At 38.9% G+C, this 21286-nt stretch overlaps 1 protein-coding gene across 7 annotated transcripts in view; it reads right to left on the reverse strand.

The window, feature by feature from the left end:
- GLI3 (GLI family zinc finger 3) overlaps nt 1-21286 on the reverse strand; it is a 223574-nt gene that overhangs the window by 138277 nt on the left and 64011 nt on the right. For 6 of the 7 annotated variants that reach the window (XM_056520514.1, XM_056520513.1, XM_056520512.1 and 3 more), the window contains exon 3: nt 28-270. In XM_056520514.1, the coding sequence (XP_056376489.1) occupies nt 28-270 (243 nt within the window). Of the gene's footprint in view, nt 1-27; nt 271-12476; nt 12577-21286 lie in introns of those variants that run through there. The other variant, XM_056520515.1, reaches the window with a different exon arrangement.

The following is a 21286-nucleotide window of genomic DNA, read 5'->3' on the forward strand; positions in this document are numbered from 1 at the left end:
CAGGTATAATGAAATCTTAGCACTTACGATAGTGTGGATCAATGTAACCATTTCGTGGGTCCATTGCAAATACGGTGCCTCTGTATGGAACAGAGGGTTCAGGCAAGTGTGTAATAGATCCATGAATCTCTTTCTTTATTAAAGAGGTCCTCTCCTCACTGGATGTAGATGGCTCCTCACTGATTTTACCAAGGCATTGTCCTCCTTGTGGCTGCATTGCAATAGCGTTCCTTCTTTCCCTGTGAAATGTCTGTCCAGGACTTTCATCCTCTGGAAAACAAAAAGGCTAGATCTTTTAGACTTTACTTTTCAAAGTAGGTAGTTCTGCAGAAGCATGATACAATGCTATGAAATGTATGAGATCCCAGAAGTGAGCAATACCTAAAGTTTCAATAATACGCCCTCTATACCCACATAATTGCATAAAATAACATGTCACTTATTTACGTGGATGCAAAAATGTGTTAGTATTTTTTAAATATTGTGTGCACAGTCACCCCCTTTCCTATAGGCTTACATATAGAACACTGATGTAAAACAAAACAAAAAAGACGCAATTTTGTGGATGCATTTTGTAAAAATGAAATACACCTGAAAAAACAATGTGTAAAAATAGCCTTACAAAGATCATGACAGTTTCTCAAAATTAGTTTGCCAAAGATAAAACCGAGTTATGTTTTCTGTGGTTACTTCTGCATCCTATTGTATTTCATTTTCTTATATATTGCCATAGGTCAATATTATTCAAGATACAGGTCTTTGGAAATTGCATTACATTAAAAATAATAAAATAAAAATAAGATTTAAAAAAAGGTATGTACATTAAGAAATCTGCAAGTGATAGGCACTGTCATAACTAAGCGTCTGCTCGTAATTGCCAGATGCACCAGCCTCTCCATATAAAATTCACATTTGTGTTGTTACAAGCGCTGACTACTGCAAATATGTGACATGCCATTATTTTCATTGCTGTAACGTCATAAATTAAAGTACCCCCCCCTAACATAAACAATCAGAATAAGCTGTTCAATTCTCTTCTGTATACTATAAAGAATTTTACACAAAATGAATTAATTAATACAAAACTTGACACAGGGTTGAGTTTAAAATGAAAAAATACAAAATCAATTTGCTTGTTGTCTTTTTTTGACAAAACTGTTTGCAACTTTTTTGTGAATCACTAGTCTTAGTAACCCCCCCCCCCCCCAAGATGCATTAAACCAACAAAATAGACAACTTCTTTTTTGAAAAAGCCAGGCCAATTTTGAAACCACCCTATAGCATTATGAGAAATGTGGTTAGCAATACTTAAAGGAGTATTCCAGCACAAAATAACTTAAGTTATAGATGGCGGGGGGTCCAAGGGCTGGGGCTCCCTGGGATCTCCTGGACGGGGCCACGGTAGTCTGCAGGAAGTGCAGTTTCATCCCCAGCAGAAAGCTGCGGCAGACACGCCCCTTCCATGTATCTCTATGGGGTACATGGAGAGGGCGTGTCGGCCGCCACGTCATGCGGGGACGGAACGCCCCCTTTCCAGCATGCTGCTGTGGCCCCGTCCAGGAGATCCTGGGGGGCCCCAGCGCTCAGACCCCCCTGCGATCTATAACTTATACTTAGTTATTTTGCACTAAAGATGTCCTTTAACATATTTAGCATTCAAATGTATGAGTACACCAAAAGGCACCACTTGGGACATCAGTCCTAAGCAAGGCACCATGCTTTATGTCCATATGCCTTAATATATATATATATATATATATATATATATAAATATGGAAAGAAACTGGATAAATCACCAGGGTTTGGTGACCAATTTACTGCTAAAGTTAACATAGTAACATAGTAAGGTTCAAGGTTGAAAAAAGACCAGAGCCTATCAAGTTCAACCTATAACCCTAATGAGTCCCTACTGAGTTGATCCAGAGGAAGGCAAAAAACCCTCACACTAGAGGTAAAAATCCCTTCCCAACTCCAAATATGGCAATCAGAATAGATCCCTGGATCAACCCTCTGTCCATATAGATCTAGAATCCATAACCTGTAAGCGTATTATTCTTTATAACGGGTGTTATATAACGAGTACTTTTCAGAGTTTGAAAGCAGCCTAAGACACCCAAGTCCTTTTCCATGTCAGTCGTCCCAAGTGTGCTCCCATTTAATACATATTCCCAGCCCAGATTTTTCCTCCTCGTGTGCATTACCTTACATTTATCAGTGTTGAACCTCATCTGCCACTTCCCAGCCCGAACCTCCAACCTATCCAGAGCCATTTGTAATAGTGCACTGTCCTCTATAGTGTTTACCACTTTACAGAGTTTAGTATCATCTGCAAAGATGACTAAGTTACTATTCAACCCCTCTACAAGGTCATTAATAAATATATTAAATAGAGCAGGACCAAAGACTGACCCCTGTGGTACCCTACTAGTAACAGCCACCCAATCAGAATAAGTAACATTAATAACCACCCTCTGTTTCCTATCACTGAGCCAGTTACTTACCCACTTGCACACATTATGTTGGTCATTGGTGATAAATAGAAGACAGCTGTCAGCAGTTCTTTCCTGACCCCACACTTCCACCCCCCACCCCAAACATACAGTTTTTATAGAGGGGAGGGAGATAGCTGCTGCCGAATAGGTCTGGTGGTAGCTTATGTCCCAGAGAAAATAAAGATCAGACATGTTCAAATCCAACATGCCTGACAACAGCCAGGCGTGAACTCTCCCTGACATCTGCCATTGGGGAAGAGTAGGCAGACCACCATACACATAAGTGGTCAACTAGTTCAGTTGACTTTAATATAGGGGGTTTCAGGCCGATAGATAAATCAGGGCCAATGTGTACAGCAATTTATTCATGTAAATCTTATTGCTAAACCACCAAAAAAAAAACTTGAAGTGGCTCCCTGTGTGGTTTATCTGTTTCTTAAAGTCTTTAAAATATTGTCCATTCATGGTATAATCCCAAACATATCCAATAGAGAAAGGGCAAAAGCATGTTTTTTTAACACTACCTTTATTTATCTATTATCATTTCCCTTAGTCACTAGCGGGGCCCCATACAGGTAATATGTTCTAGACTGATATCACACATTCAAATACTCTGTAATCTAGACTAGTACCCAACCAATAAAAACCAGATGTTATATTATCAGAAAACCATACACTGGATCTGCATTTTCAGGGCTGAAACCCAGAAGTAATATGTGAGGGCATGCTGGGTCAGCATTAGTTAGCACAGGTTTACTATATTAGATTTTATCATTCCCCATTGTTCAAGGCAAAAACATTTTACAACTCCCATACTAGCTTTACCTTTGATATAATATAAACTGCTTAAAACACACCAGTATGAAGCAACATGTGAAATATATCCCAGAGTACATAGAGCACATATATAGCATCTGAAATCTGTACTTTGGTGCTCAACATTATGTAAATAGTTTATATCTCTGGCAGAAAAAGAACAGAGAATTCCCAGGAGATGTCACTGCAAACAGTAAGTATTAACAGCTGTGACATCAGAATGCAAGGGAAGGGATAAATCACAGTAAACGTATACTTGTAGGTACTGACTTCTTTCTCGTTTCAGTTCTATAAAAGACATTAGATGTATACATATCAGATACGAGAGCTGTGAGTAAAAACAGCCTATTTTCAATCATGAGAAATGAGAAGGTTTCATTACTGACTTGCAATGTTTTACCAGTGTTTACAAGAAAAGATCTTCCAGCAAACACTCTTCCCACTTTTTCTTTAGCGACCAGCCCTCAGTATTACATTTACACATACTGTAGTTTTTTGTAATGTTATATACACATGAATACTGAAAAAAAAAAAAAAACACACATTACATAACGGCACAAGTATCCATTGCTTTTTTCTTCCTCAAGCCTCTGTGGAGATAATTGGTTGAAAATACAAGCCTGTAAGGGCCCTTTCCGACATCATTTAATGAGTCTCTGTATGGCTCAACTATCGTGCAGGCAGAGCTACATAAACAATCATTAGACTATATGTCCGGCCCTTCCTTTTCATGGTTGTTGGACATGGATCTCCACAATGTGTGGCCAACGAACAATGATTTTTTTTGTCCTGTCAATACAATGTGATCAGTCATTGAATGACCTGTTGCTCATTCATCAGCTGTTTTCTGGGCCTATAACACAGGGAAATATTGGCCTATTCAACCGATAACTGCCCTCTGTACTCTCAAGCTATTATGTCCCTATGACAACACTTCCTGTTCTGTGCACTGACAGTGTCGTTTTGGCACAGAAACACTGTGAGAATTATCAATACTGCAGTATACAGTGTGTAATCTTCAACGTTTTGTAATGTATATCTTTGCCACCACTAAGGTAGAGAACTAGGAAGTCAGATATATATCCTACTGCTCTAATGTATAAAAAAATGTTTAGAAAGAAACATTGAATTCCAGTTTAAACAAACCATTCCCATTTTGGGCGTGCAGCATCCCACAAAGAAACAGCCTTCCATCTTAGGGCTGGGCGGTATGACCAAATATGTGTATCCCGATATTTTTGTAACTTATGGCGCTTCCACAGTATATAACGCTATTCCCCCCCACCCCCCAAAAATGTTTTAATTATTAGCCCAGGGCTGCGCTGTCCCCATCAGGGTAAATACTCACATATCACACGCAAGCGCTGCCCTCCTCGTCCTCCTGTTTTTGCGGGCCGCCGGCGCTATCATTCTATACTGTACGCTGTATCCCTATGCCCGGGCTGCCAAAGGTAAACAAAATAAACTTTAATGCACGTTCCTACGTCGGCCTTACGCTCTTCCCGGGGATGGGAACCTCGGAGAGCCCTCACCGTATCACCGGCCGCACGATGTTCCGCCTCGGCCGGTGATAGGCTGAGCCCACTGTCATGTAAGAAGCCAGCCGGAACATCGCTGTGGTCGGTGATAGGCTGATGGCTCTCCGATATTCCATTCCCTAGGAACTAGCTCCCGACTGATGGGGAAGGTGAGTTAAAGTTTATTTTGTTTACCTTTTGCAGCCTGGGCATAGGGATACAGTGTACAGTATAGAGTGTCAGTGCCGGTGGTCCACAACAAACAGGAGGACAAGGATGGCAGCGATTGCGGGTGATATGCGAGTATTTACCCCGATGGGGACAGTGCAGTGCTCGGCTGATAATTATTTGGGGTGGGGCAGAACAGCGCTCGCGGGTCACATATGATTAGTTCCCCGATGTGGGGACAGCGCAGCGCTGGGCTGATAATTCATTCCCGAGGGGGAGGGGCCAAACCATTATTGCGGTATGGGGAAAAATTGATATCGTGCAGGACAAAAATTTTGGTATTTGGTATGAACCAGAATACCGCCCAGCCCTATTTAATCTATCCAAATTATTCCACAAAAATGATACTTCATTACTTGATGCAAGTTAATTAAAACAAAACAATTGGTACATAGTAACAAATTTGTCTTCACAGAAAAGCAAAGACAGTATTGCAACTACCATTGAGGAGCGAACAAAGTTATTTATTTTTATATTTTTTTATTTTTTTTCAGGACTTTTATCATTTTTGATTGATGATATTTACAGAATCCAGCTCAGCATATTATTGGCACAGGATTTTTTTTTAAATATTTTGTTCAATGCAGAAGATGAATCAGAGCAGTAGTTGTAAGTGACATTTTTATTGATTTGATCATTGTTAGCATTTATTGCTATCATTTATTGTTATGATTTTAAGAAACCGCTATCTACGTTTGTTGTTTTTCACCCATAAGGGTCATGGGGAGTGATCAATTAACAATTTTTAAGCTGCACTTGATTTATTTTATTGTGTGTATTATAGACTCGAATAAAACAAGTATTGTTATAATATACTAGCATATCTTTCTATAGTTATATCCATGTAGACCTTGAGAAACAGTTTCTGAAGTAGTTATTGTCATTTTTATTTTTCACCTTGGGTATAGGTGTTTTACTGGTTCACTCGGGTCTGTACGGTAAAAATATTTGGAGTGAGCCTTTCCTAAATCTATTTGTATTGTCTTATTTTGTAATGTATCATAGTTGTGGTACTTTTGCTTGTATATCACACAGCCTAAGCAAATAATGTCTTTTAAGGCTGTTTTTGTTAATAGGCCTGATTCAATAAAGTGTGAGTAATTCATGTAGAGAGCATTGATTGAAAGATGTAATGAAGTCCTGTTCTGTTTTATCATCACATCACAAATAACATCTCGTAATTGTGCCTGAAATCATGGAAATGAAATCCAGGTTTCTTCTGAAATTAACTTATTTGGACTATACTTGGACTCATTTTAGCAATTATGTTGATGTACCGTATTTGGCTGTGCTAAACTTCCCTTAAATTAGAATTACAACTCTAACACATGTTTTCAAATGGTGAAATCATTTTATTATCCAAAAAATAGCAAGATTTTACATACCATGATAATGTTTAAGAAGTTCTGTATTTCATGAAAGATATATTTTATGTGAGCAGAGGATGAACTATAGATCTTAACCCCTATCCAATGGAGGGGGCATGGCGTGACGTCAGAAGGGGGCCCCGGAAACCCATCGTTCTAACCTTACTGTTTAGAATGCCGGATCCTGCAAGGTTTAGAATGCCGGATGCTGCACCCCCGTAATCTGACATCTTATTCCTAGTCCAAAACTACTACAAAATTCTTCTCTACCAGTGACTCTCACAGTTTTACTTCCCCCTAGGACATATGATGCATGCAGGTTAATAGTATGCAGTTGTGCGACTTTACGTTTATCCACACTGAATCTCATTTGCCCATAACGTTAGTGGCAGAGATTAATCAAAGCCTGTGCAAAGCAAAAGTGGAGCAGTTGCCCATAGCTCCCAATTAGATTGCTTCTTTTATTTTTCAGAGGTCTTTTAAAAATTGGCTGATTGGTTGCAATGGGCAACTGGTCCTCTTTTTCTCTGTGCAGGTTTTGATAAAGCTCCCCCAGTCTGTCCAAGTCAGCTTGTATCTTATACACATCATCAGTAGACTGTACCTTGCTACAAAGCTTGTTTTCATCTGCAAAGATAGAAACAGAGCTGTTAACCCATATGAGAGTTTTTTGAACCACTGATTGAACTTTGTAATAACAGCAATCAGATCATTTTGTAACTTTGGGGGGCTTCTGTTTTTACGCAGTGCACTTTTCGATACAAATGACACATTATCATTATTTTGTAGGTCCATACTAATAAAATGATACCCAATTTGTATAGGTATTAATAAATTATAACTTTTTGAACAAAAATTTGTATGCTAAAAATTGTCCTTCTGACCCCTATTACTTTCTTATTTTTCCTTATACGGGCTATATGAGGGCAAATTTTTTGTGCCGGGATCTGTAGTTTGTATTGGTGCCAATTTGTTGTTACAGGACTTTTTGATCACTTTTTATTCATTTGTTTATTCTATATGAAGTGACCAAAAATATGCAATTCTGGACTTTGGTATTTTTTTTATTTTTATGTGTATGCTATTGATAGTGTTGTTTAACAACGTTCTATTTAAATAGTTTGTCAATAGTTAATGCCAGACAACAGCCTGATCGCGATGTCTGGCATTAGCCGCAGGACCCACCAAGCATGAAGCTCGCTCAGCTCCTAAGCGCACTTCATACCGCTATATCATTAATAAGTTAAACAAAAGCGGGCCCAGTACTAAACCTTGGGGGACCAATCAGAGTAGGAATCATTGACAACTATTCTCTGGGTACGGTCCTTAAGCCAGTGGACTAAACATTCTAAACCTTTAGACCTTAATTTACTCCATCAAGTGTCAAAAACTTTTGCAAAGTCCAGGAACACTTTATCCACAACTACTCCACTGTCTGGGCTTCTACCCACCTATTCATAAAAACAAATTGGTTTGACAACTTTTGCCCTTAGTAAAACCATGGTGGCTAGCACTTATAATAAAATTACCCCTACATATTTCTGTATGTAGTCCCATATAAGCCCCTCAAATAGTTTTCCCAAAATGGATGCTTAGCTTACCGGCCTATAGTTATCTGGGCAAGAATCCAAAACAACAATCCAGCAAAAAAAAAAAAAAAAAAACATTAAAATCCATAACCTTTATTCCAAAATCGTTAAAATGTCTGAAATAGCATAGAGAATGTAAACATACAAACAAATCCGACCTACATGTTTCAAATGCATCTGCACTCTTAGGCATGGCTAAGTTCAAGTGGAAACAGAATCCCTGCGGGAGGAAATTCATGAAAGCACTAGGTAAGTTAATTTATTTCCTTTCTTACTTACCTGGGCAAGACCTGGAGCCTTGAGCCTTCTTATCAGAAGCACATTTGCCTTGTGCCAGTCCATAGGCACAATAACAGTCACCACAGAATCTCTAAATATTATGAACAAGGCTACAGAAATTACTTAGGTCTTTAAGAACTAGTCCTGGAGCTTTGCTTACATTCACTTCATTTAAATTACCTTGGACCATATCTACATTAGGCTAGTTCAGTACATTACATGATGCGTTACCAGCACTGGCCTGGCCTACATCCCCTCCTCCATCTTCTTTTGTACATACAGAGCTAAATAACCTATTTCATTAGCTTTGCCTTCTCTTGATCCTCAGTGACCACCTATTAATTATCATTATTTAATGGTCCTACATGCTCTGTCCTTGGTTTTATGCATATATACAGTGGGGATCAAAAGTTTGGGCACCCCAGGTATTTGTATCAATGTGCATAAAGAAGCCAAGGAAAGATGGAAACATCTCCAAAAGGCATCAAATTACATATTAGACATTCTTATAATATGTTAACAAAAGTTAGATTTTATTTCCATCATTTACACTTTCAAAATAACAGAAAACAATAAAATGGTGTCTGCAAAAGTTTGGGCACCCTGCAGAATTTATAGTATGCACTGTCCCCTTTGCAAAACTGAGACCTGCCATTGTCATGGATTGTTCTCAATCATCATCTGGGAAGACCAGGTGATGTCAATCTTAAAGGTTTTAAATGCCCAGACTCATCTGACCTTGCCCCAACAATCAGCACCATCGGTTCTACTAAGCAGTTGTCTAGAAATCTGAAGCTGAAAATAGTTGATGCTCACAAAGCTGGAGAAGGTTATAAGAAGATAGCAAAACATTTTCAGATGTCAATATCCTCTGATTGGAATGTAATTAAGAAATGGCAGTCATCAGGAACACTGGAAGATAAAGCAAGATCTGGAAGACCAAGAAAAATATCAGACAGAACAGCTCGCAGGATTGTGAGTAAAACAATTCAAAACCCATGTTTGAATGCACAAACCCTCCAGAAAGATCTGGCAGACACTGGAGTTGTGGCACACTATTCCATTATAAAGAGATACTTGTACAAATATGGTCTTCATGGAAGAGTCATCAGAAGAAAACCTATTCTACGTCCTCACCACAAAAATCTGCGTTTGAACTTTGCATATGAACATATAGACAAGCCTGATGCATTTTGGAAACAAGTTATGTGGACCGATGAGGTTAAAATTGAACTTTTTCACCGGAATGAGCAAAGTTTGGAGTACGTTGAGTACGTTTGGAGAAGAAGGAACAGAATTTAATGAAAAGAACCTCCGTCCAACTGTTAAGCATGGGGGTGGATCAATCATGCTTTGGGGTTGTATTGCAGCCAGTGGCGCAGGGAACATCTCACAAGTAGAAGGAAAAATGGATTCAGTAAAATTTCAGCAAATTTTCGATGCTAACTTGATGCCATCTGTGAAAAAGCTGAAGTTAAAGAGAGGATGGCTTCTACAAATGGATAATGATCCTAAACACTCCTCGAAATCCACGGGGGATTACATCAAGAGGCATAAACTGAAGGTTTTGCCATGACCTTCACAATCTCCTGACCTCAACATAATTGAAAATCTATGGATAGACCTTAAAAGAGCAGTGCGTGACAGACAGCCCAAAAATTTCAAAGAACTGGAAGACTTTTGTAAGGAAGAATGGGCAAAGATACCTCAAACAAGATTTGAAAGATTCTTGGCTGGCTACAAAAAGCATTTACAAGCTGTGATACTTGCCAAAGGGGGCAGTACAAGATATTAACTCTGCAGGGTGCCCAAACTTTTGCAGACACCATTTTTTTGTTTTCTGTTATTTTGAAAGTGTAAATGATGGAAATAAAATCTAACTTTTGTTGACATATTATAAGAATGTATAATCTGTAATTTGATGCCTTTTGGAGATTTTTCCATTTTTCCTTGGCTTCTTTATGAACATTAATACAAATTTTTACCTGGGGTGCCCAAGCTTTTGATCCCCACTGTATATTAAAAACATTCTTGTAGAACTATTTAGCTTTCTTTGGCCACCTGCCTTTCCGTATGAATTTTTGCGGCTTTTATTACCTGTTACAGAATTTATTAAAGGGGTTATCCCATGATGTTTTATGTTCTTATCCTGTCCTGGCTGCAGAAAGAAAAAAAAAAAGAAACTTTAACTCACCTTCCACCGCTCCTCCAATGTGCAGATATTGCTCTACCATTTACCGGCCCCGTTCTTATTCCGCATTCTGGGGCCTGACCTGTCACAATGTGCTGACCTTTTCGCCAGCCACAGTGATACACTGGGCAGCTGTGTCTTGAAATGAGCCTCAGCCCGGCCTTCTTCCTAGTGCCACACTATACCAGCAAGTTTACTGGCGGAAATCATAGTAAATATGTTGGTACACTAGGGACATGACCTCTTATGCCTAAGTTCCACCCATCTTTTCTACACCCAGCATAATTTATTAATACATTTCCTCCTCCCCCTATATCTTTTCAATTACTTTGCATATTGACCATTATCGTGGGAATGTGTTAAGAAGTTTTATATTCTTGGAAAATATGCATATAACATAGAGACTAAATTGATAATACTTTTATAACTCCTAAATAAGCTGCATGGGATACAAAATAACATGGCATGATTATTGCAGTGTACTAAATGCAGGGCAAATGTACAATGGGACATTGTGCAACACTCCTTTTTGCACATCTGTATATCCTACAGCTAAGCAAGATTGTTCATCATACTTTGTATTTAGAAAGCAAATATACAGTAAGTCAAAAGTCTGCAACAGTGTGGAAAATACTCACACAAAAAACATGGACAGATAAAATTGGTGAATTCTTAAGTGTACCATAATATATTAAGCAACATTATAATAAGTAAAATTTCCTTTCTAAATAATATTAACCCATGAATAAAAGTTAATAGTATGGTAGTTGACAAAGTCATTCTCCATAATCTTTTGTTTTTAAAAAAAATAAAATAAATACACAAAAAAAAAAACATTATTAAAAAAAAGTCAACAGGATAAGGAAGACAAAAGAATACATTTTACTGTCTAGTCATATAGTATCGAATTGATATCAAGGATTTGCTTAGCTTCTCTGTTCTGCAGACTTAGACATCCTCGCGCTGACATGGAATTCCATCAGGCAAACATTATGTTAAGAGTTTACCTCGTGCCCCACATCACACAGTTGCCTTTGAAAGAGGCAGATATAAACTTGACAGTGCACGCACTCCAGAATACAAATAGCTGAGGGATTTGCAAGACTTTTTTTTCCCTCTCTATGCTAACAGATAGAAGAAACTTCCCCAGCAATAATTCTGCCTGCTGTAAGTGTAGCAGGCACTTCAGCTGGCCAAAGACGAAAGCTGCCTAATCTTGTTCTACTGAACTGAATTGTTCAATAAGATTTTTAAGAGGATGTGTAGACAGGCTGCGCCAAGCCAAATTATTGACAGAAACATACTGTCGGCCATGGCAACAAGTGGGAGTCTATTGCAAAAATGTAAGCAAACAGCCCACTTCTTCGGCAGTAAGTGCCAAAAGATTTCGACAGCCAAACACAAGACAACTGTTACTGCTTGTCCAGGTTTTTCAGCAGGCAGCTTTAGAGGCAAAGCAACATCCGATCAGCTAAAATGTTCTTCCCAGATGAATGGCTCACAGTTAAAGAAATACATTCCTTTTTTTTTTCAGCATATTTTCTACTTTCCTACATGTATATATATATATACACACAGGTGCAAGAATACATTTTGAAACTCTCAGTATATGGTGTATTAAGTTCCTAACTTTTGCTCTCAAAGTGTATATAAAATCCTATACCGGATAAGTATGAGGAAATTATTATGAAATACATAATCTGTGCTGTGTAAAATTTTCATGTAATTTATGAACTTCTAAAACTTTAAAATAATGTATAAAAATCAACACAAAAAGTTACTACTAAACAATCTTTATACATAAAAAGTTAATGCCTTTCATCATAATATGTTACCAATAGCAGGGTGCTGCCAGTATATAGGTTTAGAAAAGGTCTTTAATGAAATATGTAACGTAGACATGCAACAGGTTAGCATCAATACATGGGGCAACCAATATAATTTCACAATAGTAAGGGACTTGTAACGTCTAGACCAGAATAATAGAGAATACTCACAATTACCCAGAAAATTTGCGTTGCTCTTAGTACGGGTTAATTCTTTCAAAGACATGTCCTATTTGTGCAGATATGCCTTCTTTCTCAGGCTCTTTCCCTCTTTCTCTCTCTCTCTCTGCCCCATTAGATGAATTAAGAGTATGGTACCATGCAAAATTTAACAAGCTCATTAATATTCCTGGGGAGTTCCCGCTATTGAACTCTCCCTCTTTAACAATCCTTCCCAGTTAGTTTGTTTTTTGGGTCAGTCGGCTATTGCTAAATCAGACTAGTGCCCTTCTCTCACAAGGGGCTGGGTACAGTAAGTTTTATTTTTGTTGGGTTTACGTGAAATAAGTAATGGCTTAGTATCCTTTTTATGGGATTATTTTGTGAGAAGTCAACAGCATCATTTTGGTGAAGGGTCAACAGCAACTTCAATGACAAGGCACAACTTGACAAGCATTGCTATGAAGCAACACTTTGGCATTAACTTAGCTCAAGTTGCATGCACATCCTGCCAGTAGAGGGGCTGTATAGGAATGCATATTATCATACAGAGGTAGGGGAATCTATTATTTGCCAAATTTGCGACTGCACAGAGACTGCTCATTCACCTCTCCCCAGCCAGAGAGCTGCTCAGCTCAATTCACCCCACACAAAGGCTGAAGACCAGACCTCAATGGACCGAGTGAAACATGTTCAAAACTAGGCTCTCTATTGTGACTGAATTTCTTAACATCTTTTCAAAAAGCGGAGAATGCCTTGAGGCTAAAGGAAGAAACAGGCTAATGGTGAATTGGGAATACTGAGCAAATTTCAGAGCCCTTTCCTCCTAGCTTTTGAGGTTGAAAGCAAGCTCTTTCCTTTCAAGTTTCAAAGTCCTTTTTCCTCCCGCAGTGTCACAGAAGGATTTGAAAAGAAGGTAATTGTGCTCACACTCTCCCTGATCAGAGCTTACGTCCTATTTCTGGTATTTCGAAATACTTCTTGCAATAATGGTGCGTGTAGCTCAATCCCTTAGCCGTCCTGTACTCTGCAATTGCTCATTAAATGAACAATTGCTGGTATAAAATGCCTTTTATGTTCAGAGTCTGGATATAAGATAAGCATTCCAGTACTCTAAATTTGGTTTACTAAGAAACCTCGTCTCCATCATTAAAGCACAACCACTGAAGTCAGTGTATGAGTCTATCCCAGAAAAGTAGCAGCGTGCCAATGCAGCCACTGCGCATATGACATTGTAAAAATGGCAGCAGACAGATCTACCTGAAGGAGCTGTGTGCTTATTTGCTCAAAAAGTCTGTAAAGATGGACCTCTAACTCATTATTCCATCCACCTGAGTTTTCATACAACTGACATCTTAAATAAATGTGTTCTGTTATTTTGCTTATTGAACATTTAATAGAAATTCCATGTTTATTTATTGGTTAGTGGTTAATGTGGATAGCCAAAATTACTGTTCATCTGTCTTCCCATGTGCAAAGCATTGATTCACTGGAAAATAGTCTTTTGTTGTCATTCTCCTCCAAGCTGAGAGTAGGGGCTTATGTACTCCTACATACTGACTCAACTGTCAGCAGGTGTTTTGATGCCAAGATTTTTCTTCTTGGCAACCACTGGTACACCAGGACCAAAAAAGCTACCAACAAAATACATTTATACAATGCAAATACATGAAAATATTTTTTTGCAATGCTTTATTAGACAGTTAAAATTTACCACACAGCTGCAACACAATTTTGGGGTGCCACAGGGTTATTATAATAGCTAATGGCTAATGAAGGCCCCTTAAAGGGGTTATCAAGGAATAGAAAACAGAACTTATTTCTTTCAAAAACACCTCCACGTCTGTCCCCAGGTTGGGTGTGGTATTACAGCTTGGCTCCATTCACTTCAATGGAACTGTGCTGCAGAACCACACCCAACCTGGAGACAGACGCGAGCGGTTTTTGAAAGAAATTAGCTGTTTTTTCTATTCCTGGATAACCCCTTTAACGTGTGATCTTAGTACTCGCCTTAAAAAGGCCAAATTATGTTGAAATATATTATATTGTATTATATACATATTCAAAAGTCAAGTCTCCTAGAGGGACTAAAATTAAAAAAAAAAAAGGTTAACCTCTCTCTATGTCAGGTCCTCCATGCTATGTATCCTGTGCAGTGAATGTTGTAAAAGTAAATTAAAATTCATAATGCTTTGTCAACAGAAAAAAAAAGTAATGGCTCTTAGGATGTCGTGATACAAAAAAACAAAACAAAAAACAACTCCAAAGCTGCTGTTTTCTGTTTATTTAACCCCTTAAGGACTCAGCCCATTTTCACCTTAAAGGGGTACTCCAGTGGAAAACTTTTTTTTAATCAGCTGAGAGTTAAACAGATTTGTAAATTAGATCTATTCAAAAATCCTAATCCTTCCAGTACTTATTATCTGCTGAATACTACAGAGGAATTTCTTTTCTTTTTGGAACACAGAGCTCTCTGCTGACATCATGACCACAGTGCTCTCTGCTGACACCTCTGTCCATTTTAAGAACTGTCCAGAGTAGGAGAAAATCCCCATAGAAAACATATGCTGCTCTGGACAGTTCCTAAAATGGACAGAGGTGTCAGCAGAGAGCACTGTGGTCATGATATCAGCAGATAGCACTGTGTTCCAATAAGAAAATAAATTCCTCTGTAGTATTCAGCAGCTAATAAGTACTGGAAGGATTAAAGGGGTACTCCGCCCCTAGACATCTTATCCCCTATCCAAAGGATAGGGGATAAGAAGTCAGATCGCTGCGGTCCCACTGCTGGGGAGCCCCGGGATCGCCGCTGCAGCACTGCGCTATCATTACTGCACAGAGCGAGTTCGCTCTGCACGTAATGACGGGCAATACAGGGGCCGGAGCATCGTTACGTCACGGCTCCGCCCCTCGTGATGTCATGGCCTGTCCCCCTCAATACAAGTCTATGGGAGGGGGCGTGGCAGTCGTCACGCCCCCTGCCATAGACGTGCATTAAGGGGAAGGGCCGTGATGTCACGAGGGGCGGAGCCATGACATCATGCTGCTCCGTCCCCTGTATCGCCCATCATTACGCACAGAGTGAACTCGCTCTGTGCAGTAGTGACAGCGTGGTGCCGCAGCGGCGATCCGGGGGCTCCCCAGCAGCGGGACCCCGGCGATCTGACATCTTATCCCCTATCCTTTGGATAGGGGATAAGATGTCTAGGGGCGGAGTACCCCTTTAAGATTTTTTAATAGAAGTTATTTACAAATCTGTTTAACTTTCTGGCACCAGTTGATAAAAAAAAAAAAGTTTTCCACCGGAGTACCCCTTTAAAAAACCAAATGCATAATTTTAAGAAAGTTCTTTTAAAGTTTAAAAGTAATAAAACTATATTTATTTGGTATTGCCATAGTCTCATTGACCTGCAGAATAAACATTATGTTAAAGGTTAGCTCCCAGCATCCATTAATTTTTTCTGTCTCTGCCTATTGCACATCTATCCCTAACCCCCTCACGGCCTGTAATTTTTTTTATTTTTACTATATTAAAAATGGCTTTTTGTCTGCCTGGTAGTGTGCTAACTACCAGGCAGACTTCCCCAGCAGGCACAACGTCACTGATGCCTGCTGGGGCCGACACTTCTGCCTTTAGTTACAGGGTGCCTTCAGCTGTTTCACACTACAACTCCCAGCTTGCCTTGACATCTACTAGCTGTCAGGGCATGCTGGGAGTTGTAGTGGTGCCACCCCGAACCCCGCTCTCTCCCCCCCTCTGTTGAAATCAATAGTTGCCACGGTGCTACCCCGAACCCCTTCCCTCCCCCCCCCCCAGCCATACCTGAGTACAGAGCAGCGTCGGCAGCGTGTAGATGCCGGGAGGCGGGCCGGCGTGTGAAGCCAGGCAGCCAATGCACTTTCAGCGCTCGCTCCCGCCTGTCTGACAGGCAGGGAGCAAGCGCAGGCTAAATGAATTAGGACCGATGCCCAGCGGGCATCAGTCCAAATTCATGCGTGATGTCACGCCAGCCTGCAGCCGACCACTAGGAGGGAGTCCCCTAGTGGCCCGTTTTCAACATTCAAATAAACTATTTTAATGAGAAATTTTTTTTTATAGATTTATATTAGAGATATGTTGTAGTACATAAGTACTACAACATATCAAAAAAAAAAAGTTTGGTGACAGTGCCCATTTAAACCCTGTAAAAAAAAAAAAAAAGATAACATTTCTACTTATTTTCCCATTCTTTATCTTCCTTAATACTTTCTTGTAAATACATGTATTTACCCCAAAATGATTCGATTAAAAATATTACTCAATTTGGATCTTAAAAGGTAGAGATGTCGAGGTACAGCTACAGTGCCAAGGGGCTACACAAACATGGGACTTCTCTTTTGTATGTGCTTTTATGTGTAGATTAAATATAATCTACCAGGATGCTTTACATACAAATGCTCAGACAGTGTGGACAATTTTCACAAAAAAAGCATCAATAATGACTATTCAGTCCAATCATTTTCAGCAAAGTTTGCTACCAAAGGAACCACCAAAAAGATGCATGGATATTCTTATTTTTACTGTTGGGAGTTTGGTGAGCACTGGGTTTTATAGTTGGTCTTCTGGAGATATTTATCATTATAAATGTTATTCTTTCCCATATCATCACTATCAATACTTCATCATTAATCAGCCATATTTAAACATCAATCATCTTAAACCTATACATATAAATGTCTTTTGATGTAACATTCAACATGAAAATGGTTTTAGATACCGCATTACATGTTACATTGATTTAAATGATGTAAGAGTAGTACTTCAGATGCAAAATCACATTAAAAAGGTCAAAGGCTAAAGATTTTCTGTTACCACATGACATCTGTTAAAGCTAAGAACAACATTTTTTTTAAAAGAGGCTCTTTAGTGAGTAAGGTTTTGTTTTCAATATTGTATTTTTAAATTTATCAACACACCCATCTGTTCTTTTTGAAAGTAGCAGTTCTTTCGGCACTAACATCTGGCTTCCATAAGTCATGGGCATAAACAACTCGGGTCTTTCCATGTCATGATTTGTCCAACTGATAACCATTTTCTTTTGGATCAAATTAGATTTTGTATACATACATACATACATACAATGAATTTGGAAAGTCTTCAGACCCTTTCCAAATTCTTTTTGCATTTGGTTGTGTGGCTGAAATTGAAAAAAATCCTTCCACTTAAATGGGTACTGTCAGAATTAAAAATCTTTTATAAGTTGTAAATCTTGGCAAAACATTAACCTTTCTATTACTTCATTAAAAAAATGTATTGCCTTTTTTTCTCTTTTTTTAAAGAAATTATGGCTCATAAAAAAAATAAAATAAAAAAATAAAAAACCCTAAGGGTCCCTATACCATCCAGAACATAATATTCTCCAGCTTTAGTATCATTTTTTCTCCCAGCTAAAGCACAGGCTGGGACAAAGTCCAAGAAGTAAGGGTGGGACTAGTGCTCCTCTGTGCTAACTATTGTCATGTCTATCAGACTCGTCTGAATACAGTGAGGAGGGGGTTACAGTGCAGCTTGCAGTGATTGGATGAAGAGACCCAGCACAGCAGGGAGGAAGTGAATGCATGGTGAGTGAGGGCGGGCTTAGTGCTTGCCTCAGACATGTCCCTTCCTGAGCAGTGGATGTCAGAATGAGTGAGCAACAGAACAGAGGGATTTTTGAGTCAAATAAAAAGCTTAACACATAAAAAGGCCTGACAATGCTCCAGGTCCAGGATCAAAACACGCTGTTTTACCAATAAAATATGCTCTTTTTAATTCACTTACGTCCACGAAAAGCGCCTTTTATCCAGGGGTTGATTTTCAACATTTTTTATTTTACTTCCACTGTGCAAGATCGGATTGATTGCCTATCATTCGGGACAACCATGGGGCAGCTCACCTGATTTTCTTCATCCACATGCTACTGTAGGTGTTGTGCTCTTAGTGCAACACCTAAAGGTAAGGAGCCCAGCTTATGCCATTTATTCTTCTTTGGCCATAGTGGTCCTCACGAGGGACACACCCTGATTTTTTCATTTTCTTTTATTAAAGGGGTATGCTGGGGGCCCGCGGCTAGGACCCCCCGCGTTCAACGAGACTGTTTTCCGAGACCGGAGGCGCAGTTTTCCGAGACTGGAGTGGCAGCCCCACATAGAATGCGGGTGCTGCATGGAGATCACGGGGGGACCCCCGCGATCAGACATCTTATCCCCTATCCTTTGGATAGGGGATAAGATGTATTTGTCCGGAATACCCCTTTAAGCACATAGAAAAGACGTAAAGAGTCTGCATGACTTAGTGATTAACGTATATAAGCGCTATTTCTTTCTGTGATATGACAGGTACGTTTTAAAAACTATGGTGGCCACTGTGGTCTTGGGAACCAACATTTATGCATTCTGAGAACTTCACAAAGGATATTTAATAAGCGAAGACGAAGTATAGAACATGTTTATTTCAAATGCCCTACCACAAGCGATAGTAATGGCAGATATACAAAAGCACCTAAAAGGGCTATATACTTAGCTACTGATAAATTACACTGGGGGTTATAAAAAAATTTGCACTAAATGATCTATAATTGATAAGTGCAAAGGTAAACTTAATAGTTATATTTTCATATAATCTTCATACAACATAACATTAAAGGGGTATTCCATGAAAAAACTTTTTTTTTTTTTATATATATATATATATATATATATATATATATATATTTATCAACTGGCTTCAGAAAGTTAAACAGATTTGTAAATTACTTCTATTAAAAAATCTTAATCCTTTCAATAATTATCAACTGCTGAAGTTGAGTTGTTGTTTTCTGTCTGGCAACAGTGTGCAGTTCCCGAGACGAGCAGATATGTCAGCAGAGAGCAGAGTAGAAGAGGTTTGCTATGGGGATTTGCTTCTAAACTGGGTGGTTCCCGAGACACGTGTCATCAGAGAGCACTTAGACAGAAAAAAAACAGCTCAACTTCAGCAGCTCATAAGTACTGAAAGGATTAAGATTTTTTAATAGAAGTAATTTACAAATCTGTTTAACTTTCTGGAGCCAGTTGATATATAAAAAAAAAAGTTTTTTCCTGGATAACCCCTTTAAAATCTACTGACACCTCTGAAAAGCCTTCACTTAAATTTACTTCCACAGCCAGTACTCTTTGCTGAATGGGTTCTGCTTATTTAGCCCTACGAGGTAAAAAGGACATGAACATGGTCTGTATAGCTATACATTAGGACTTCTGAAGCCTTTGCTCTGCTGGGCCTAAGACACCTCAATTGGACATTCTGTAAGTATTTAGTGAGTATGATCATTCTTTGAGACATAACAGGAGGTCTTCATTTCTGGACAGCTGTATGATATGTAGTGTAGGTGTCCTTTTTTTTCTCTTTTTCAATAGTTTACATAGTGGTTTTGAATAAGCATTTCACAAAGCTTCCTTTAAGACTGTTAGTCACCATTTATTTCTAGCAGCTAATTAACCACATCAAAAGGCATTATCCCCAGTATAAATAAAAAACATAGGAAGAAAGGAATATCTCCCGGAGGGTTTACAACATGCCATTCTCATCCATGCAGTTGTTCTTATCGTTGAGTAACACTTAGAATTGATATACAGTGTATTTAAAACCTAAGGGGAAAACGGATGAGTCTAAGCCCTTCTGGGTCTAACTCTGTAAAACCTATGTGGAAATAACTAATGTGGTACAGAAAGGGTTAACACAAGGGAGGCTGTTGGATTTACCTAGGACAAACCTACTCAAGCTGCTTAAACCTGATAATTAGCTCTGCAATAAGCAGTTTAACTACAACAGTCAAGCGTGAAAACCCTTTTTAATACAGAATATTGGTTCATCTCTGGAAAATTCGGTCTGATTTGACCACTGAAATGCTGTAAATATGACATTATATAAAAAATTTAGCATGAACACATATTGCCTAATTATATTGCTTGACTGAAAGGATCACTAATTAGACAAAAGACGCAAAAGTAGAAGTCCCCATGTCTTGACAGCAGTTGTCAAATTTGATGTGTATACCACATTTGCTTTCATCAACTGTTTATCCTAAAAGATTGATGCCCTTCGACTAAGCTACTATATAGACAGGAAGTCAGAAACGTGTACAAAAATGTCCTCCTGGTAAGTCATAAACATGGTCTTTACTGGAGAACCTGTTGATCCAGAATTTGGACTTGATTCAGGATAAAACTTTAAACTATGTCCAATTCTGACCAAAAATTGCAGTTCTGAAGTTTTGAGGCCTATATGAGGCCTTACATCTTACTATAGTGAAGTACACAGGAAGTTGTATCCACAGGGGAGATTTATTAACCCCTCGTGACTCATGAAGGTTTTAATCCGTCATGGTGCTGCTAAGGGTGTATGGAGTTAACCTCTGACTGATTTCAGTAGCTGGCGATCTGCCTTGACTGGCTATTAACACTTTAAATGTCGCTCTCAAAGTTAACAGCGGCATTTAAATGCATGTGAAAGTAATCATTGGTGGTGCAGTGGGTCGGAATTCCTGGTCGCAATAGCATCGCAGACAGGAGATCCATTGACCTGGCAGGCGGAGTACTTATCTGAGTCACTGTGACTGCCGATCTGCTCCTATTGACAGAGACTGCCTCAGGCATGCTCTACCAAAACAGTGCAGATTTCATGGATCAATGCGGTACATAAGTGCTGCATTGATCTGTATGTACAATCTACTCTAGTCCCTAATATTTTTCTTCTATGTTACTTCACAAATATAATTTTTTGCGATTTGAGAGTATATTTTACGGAAACATTGAGAAAGTTATTA

Source organism: Hyla sarda, chromosome 5 (genome assembly GCF_029499605.1).
Source record: "Hyla sarda isolate aHylSar1 chromosome 5, aHylSar1.hap1, whole genome shotgun sequence".
Lineage (NCBI taxonomy): Eukaryota > Metazoa > Chordata > Amphibia > Anura > Hylidae > Hyla > Hyla sarda.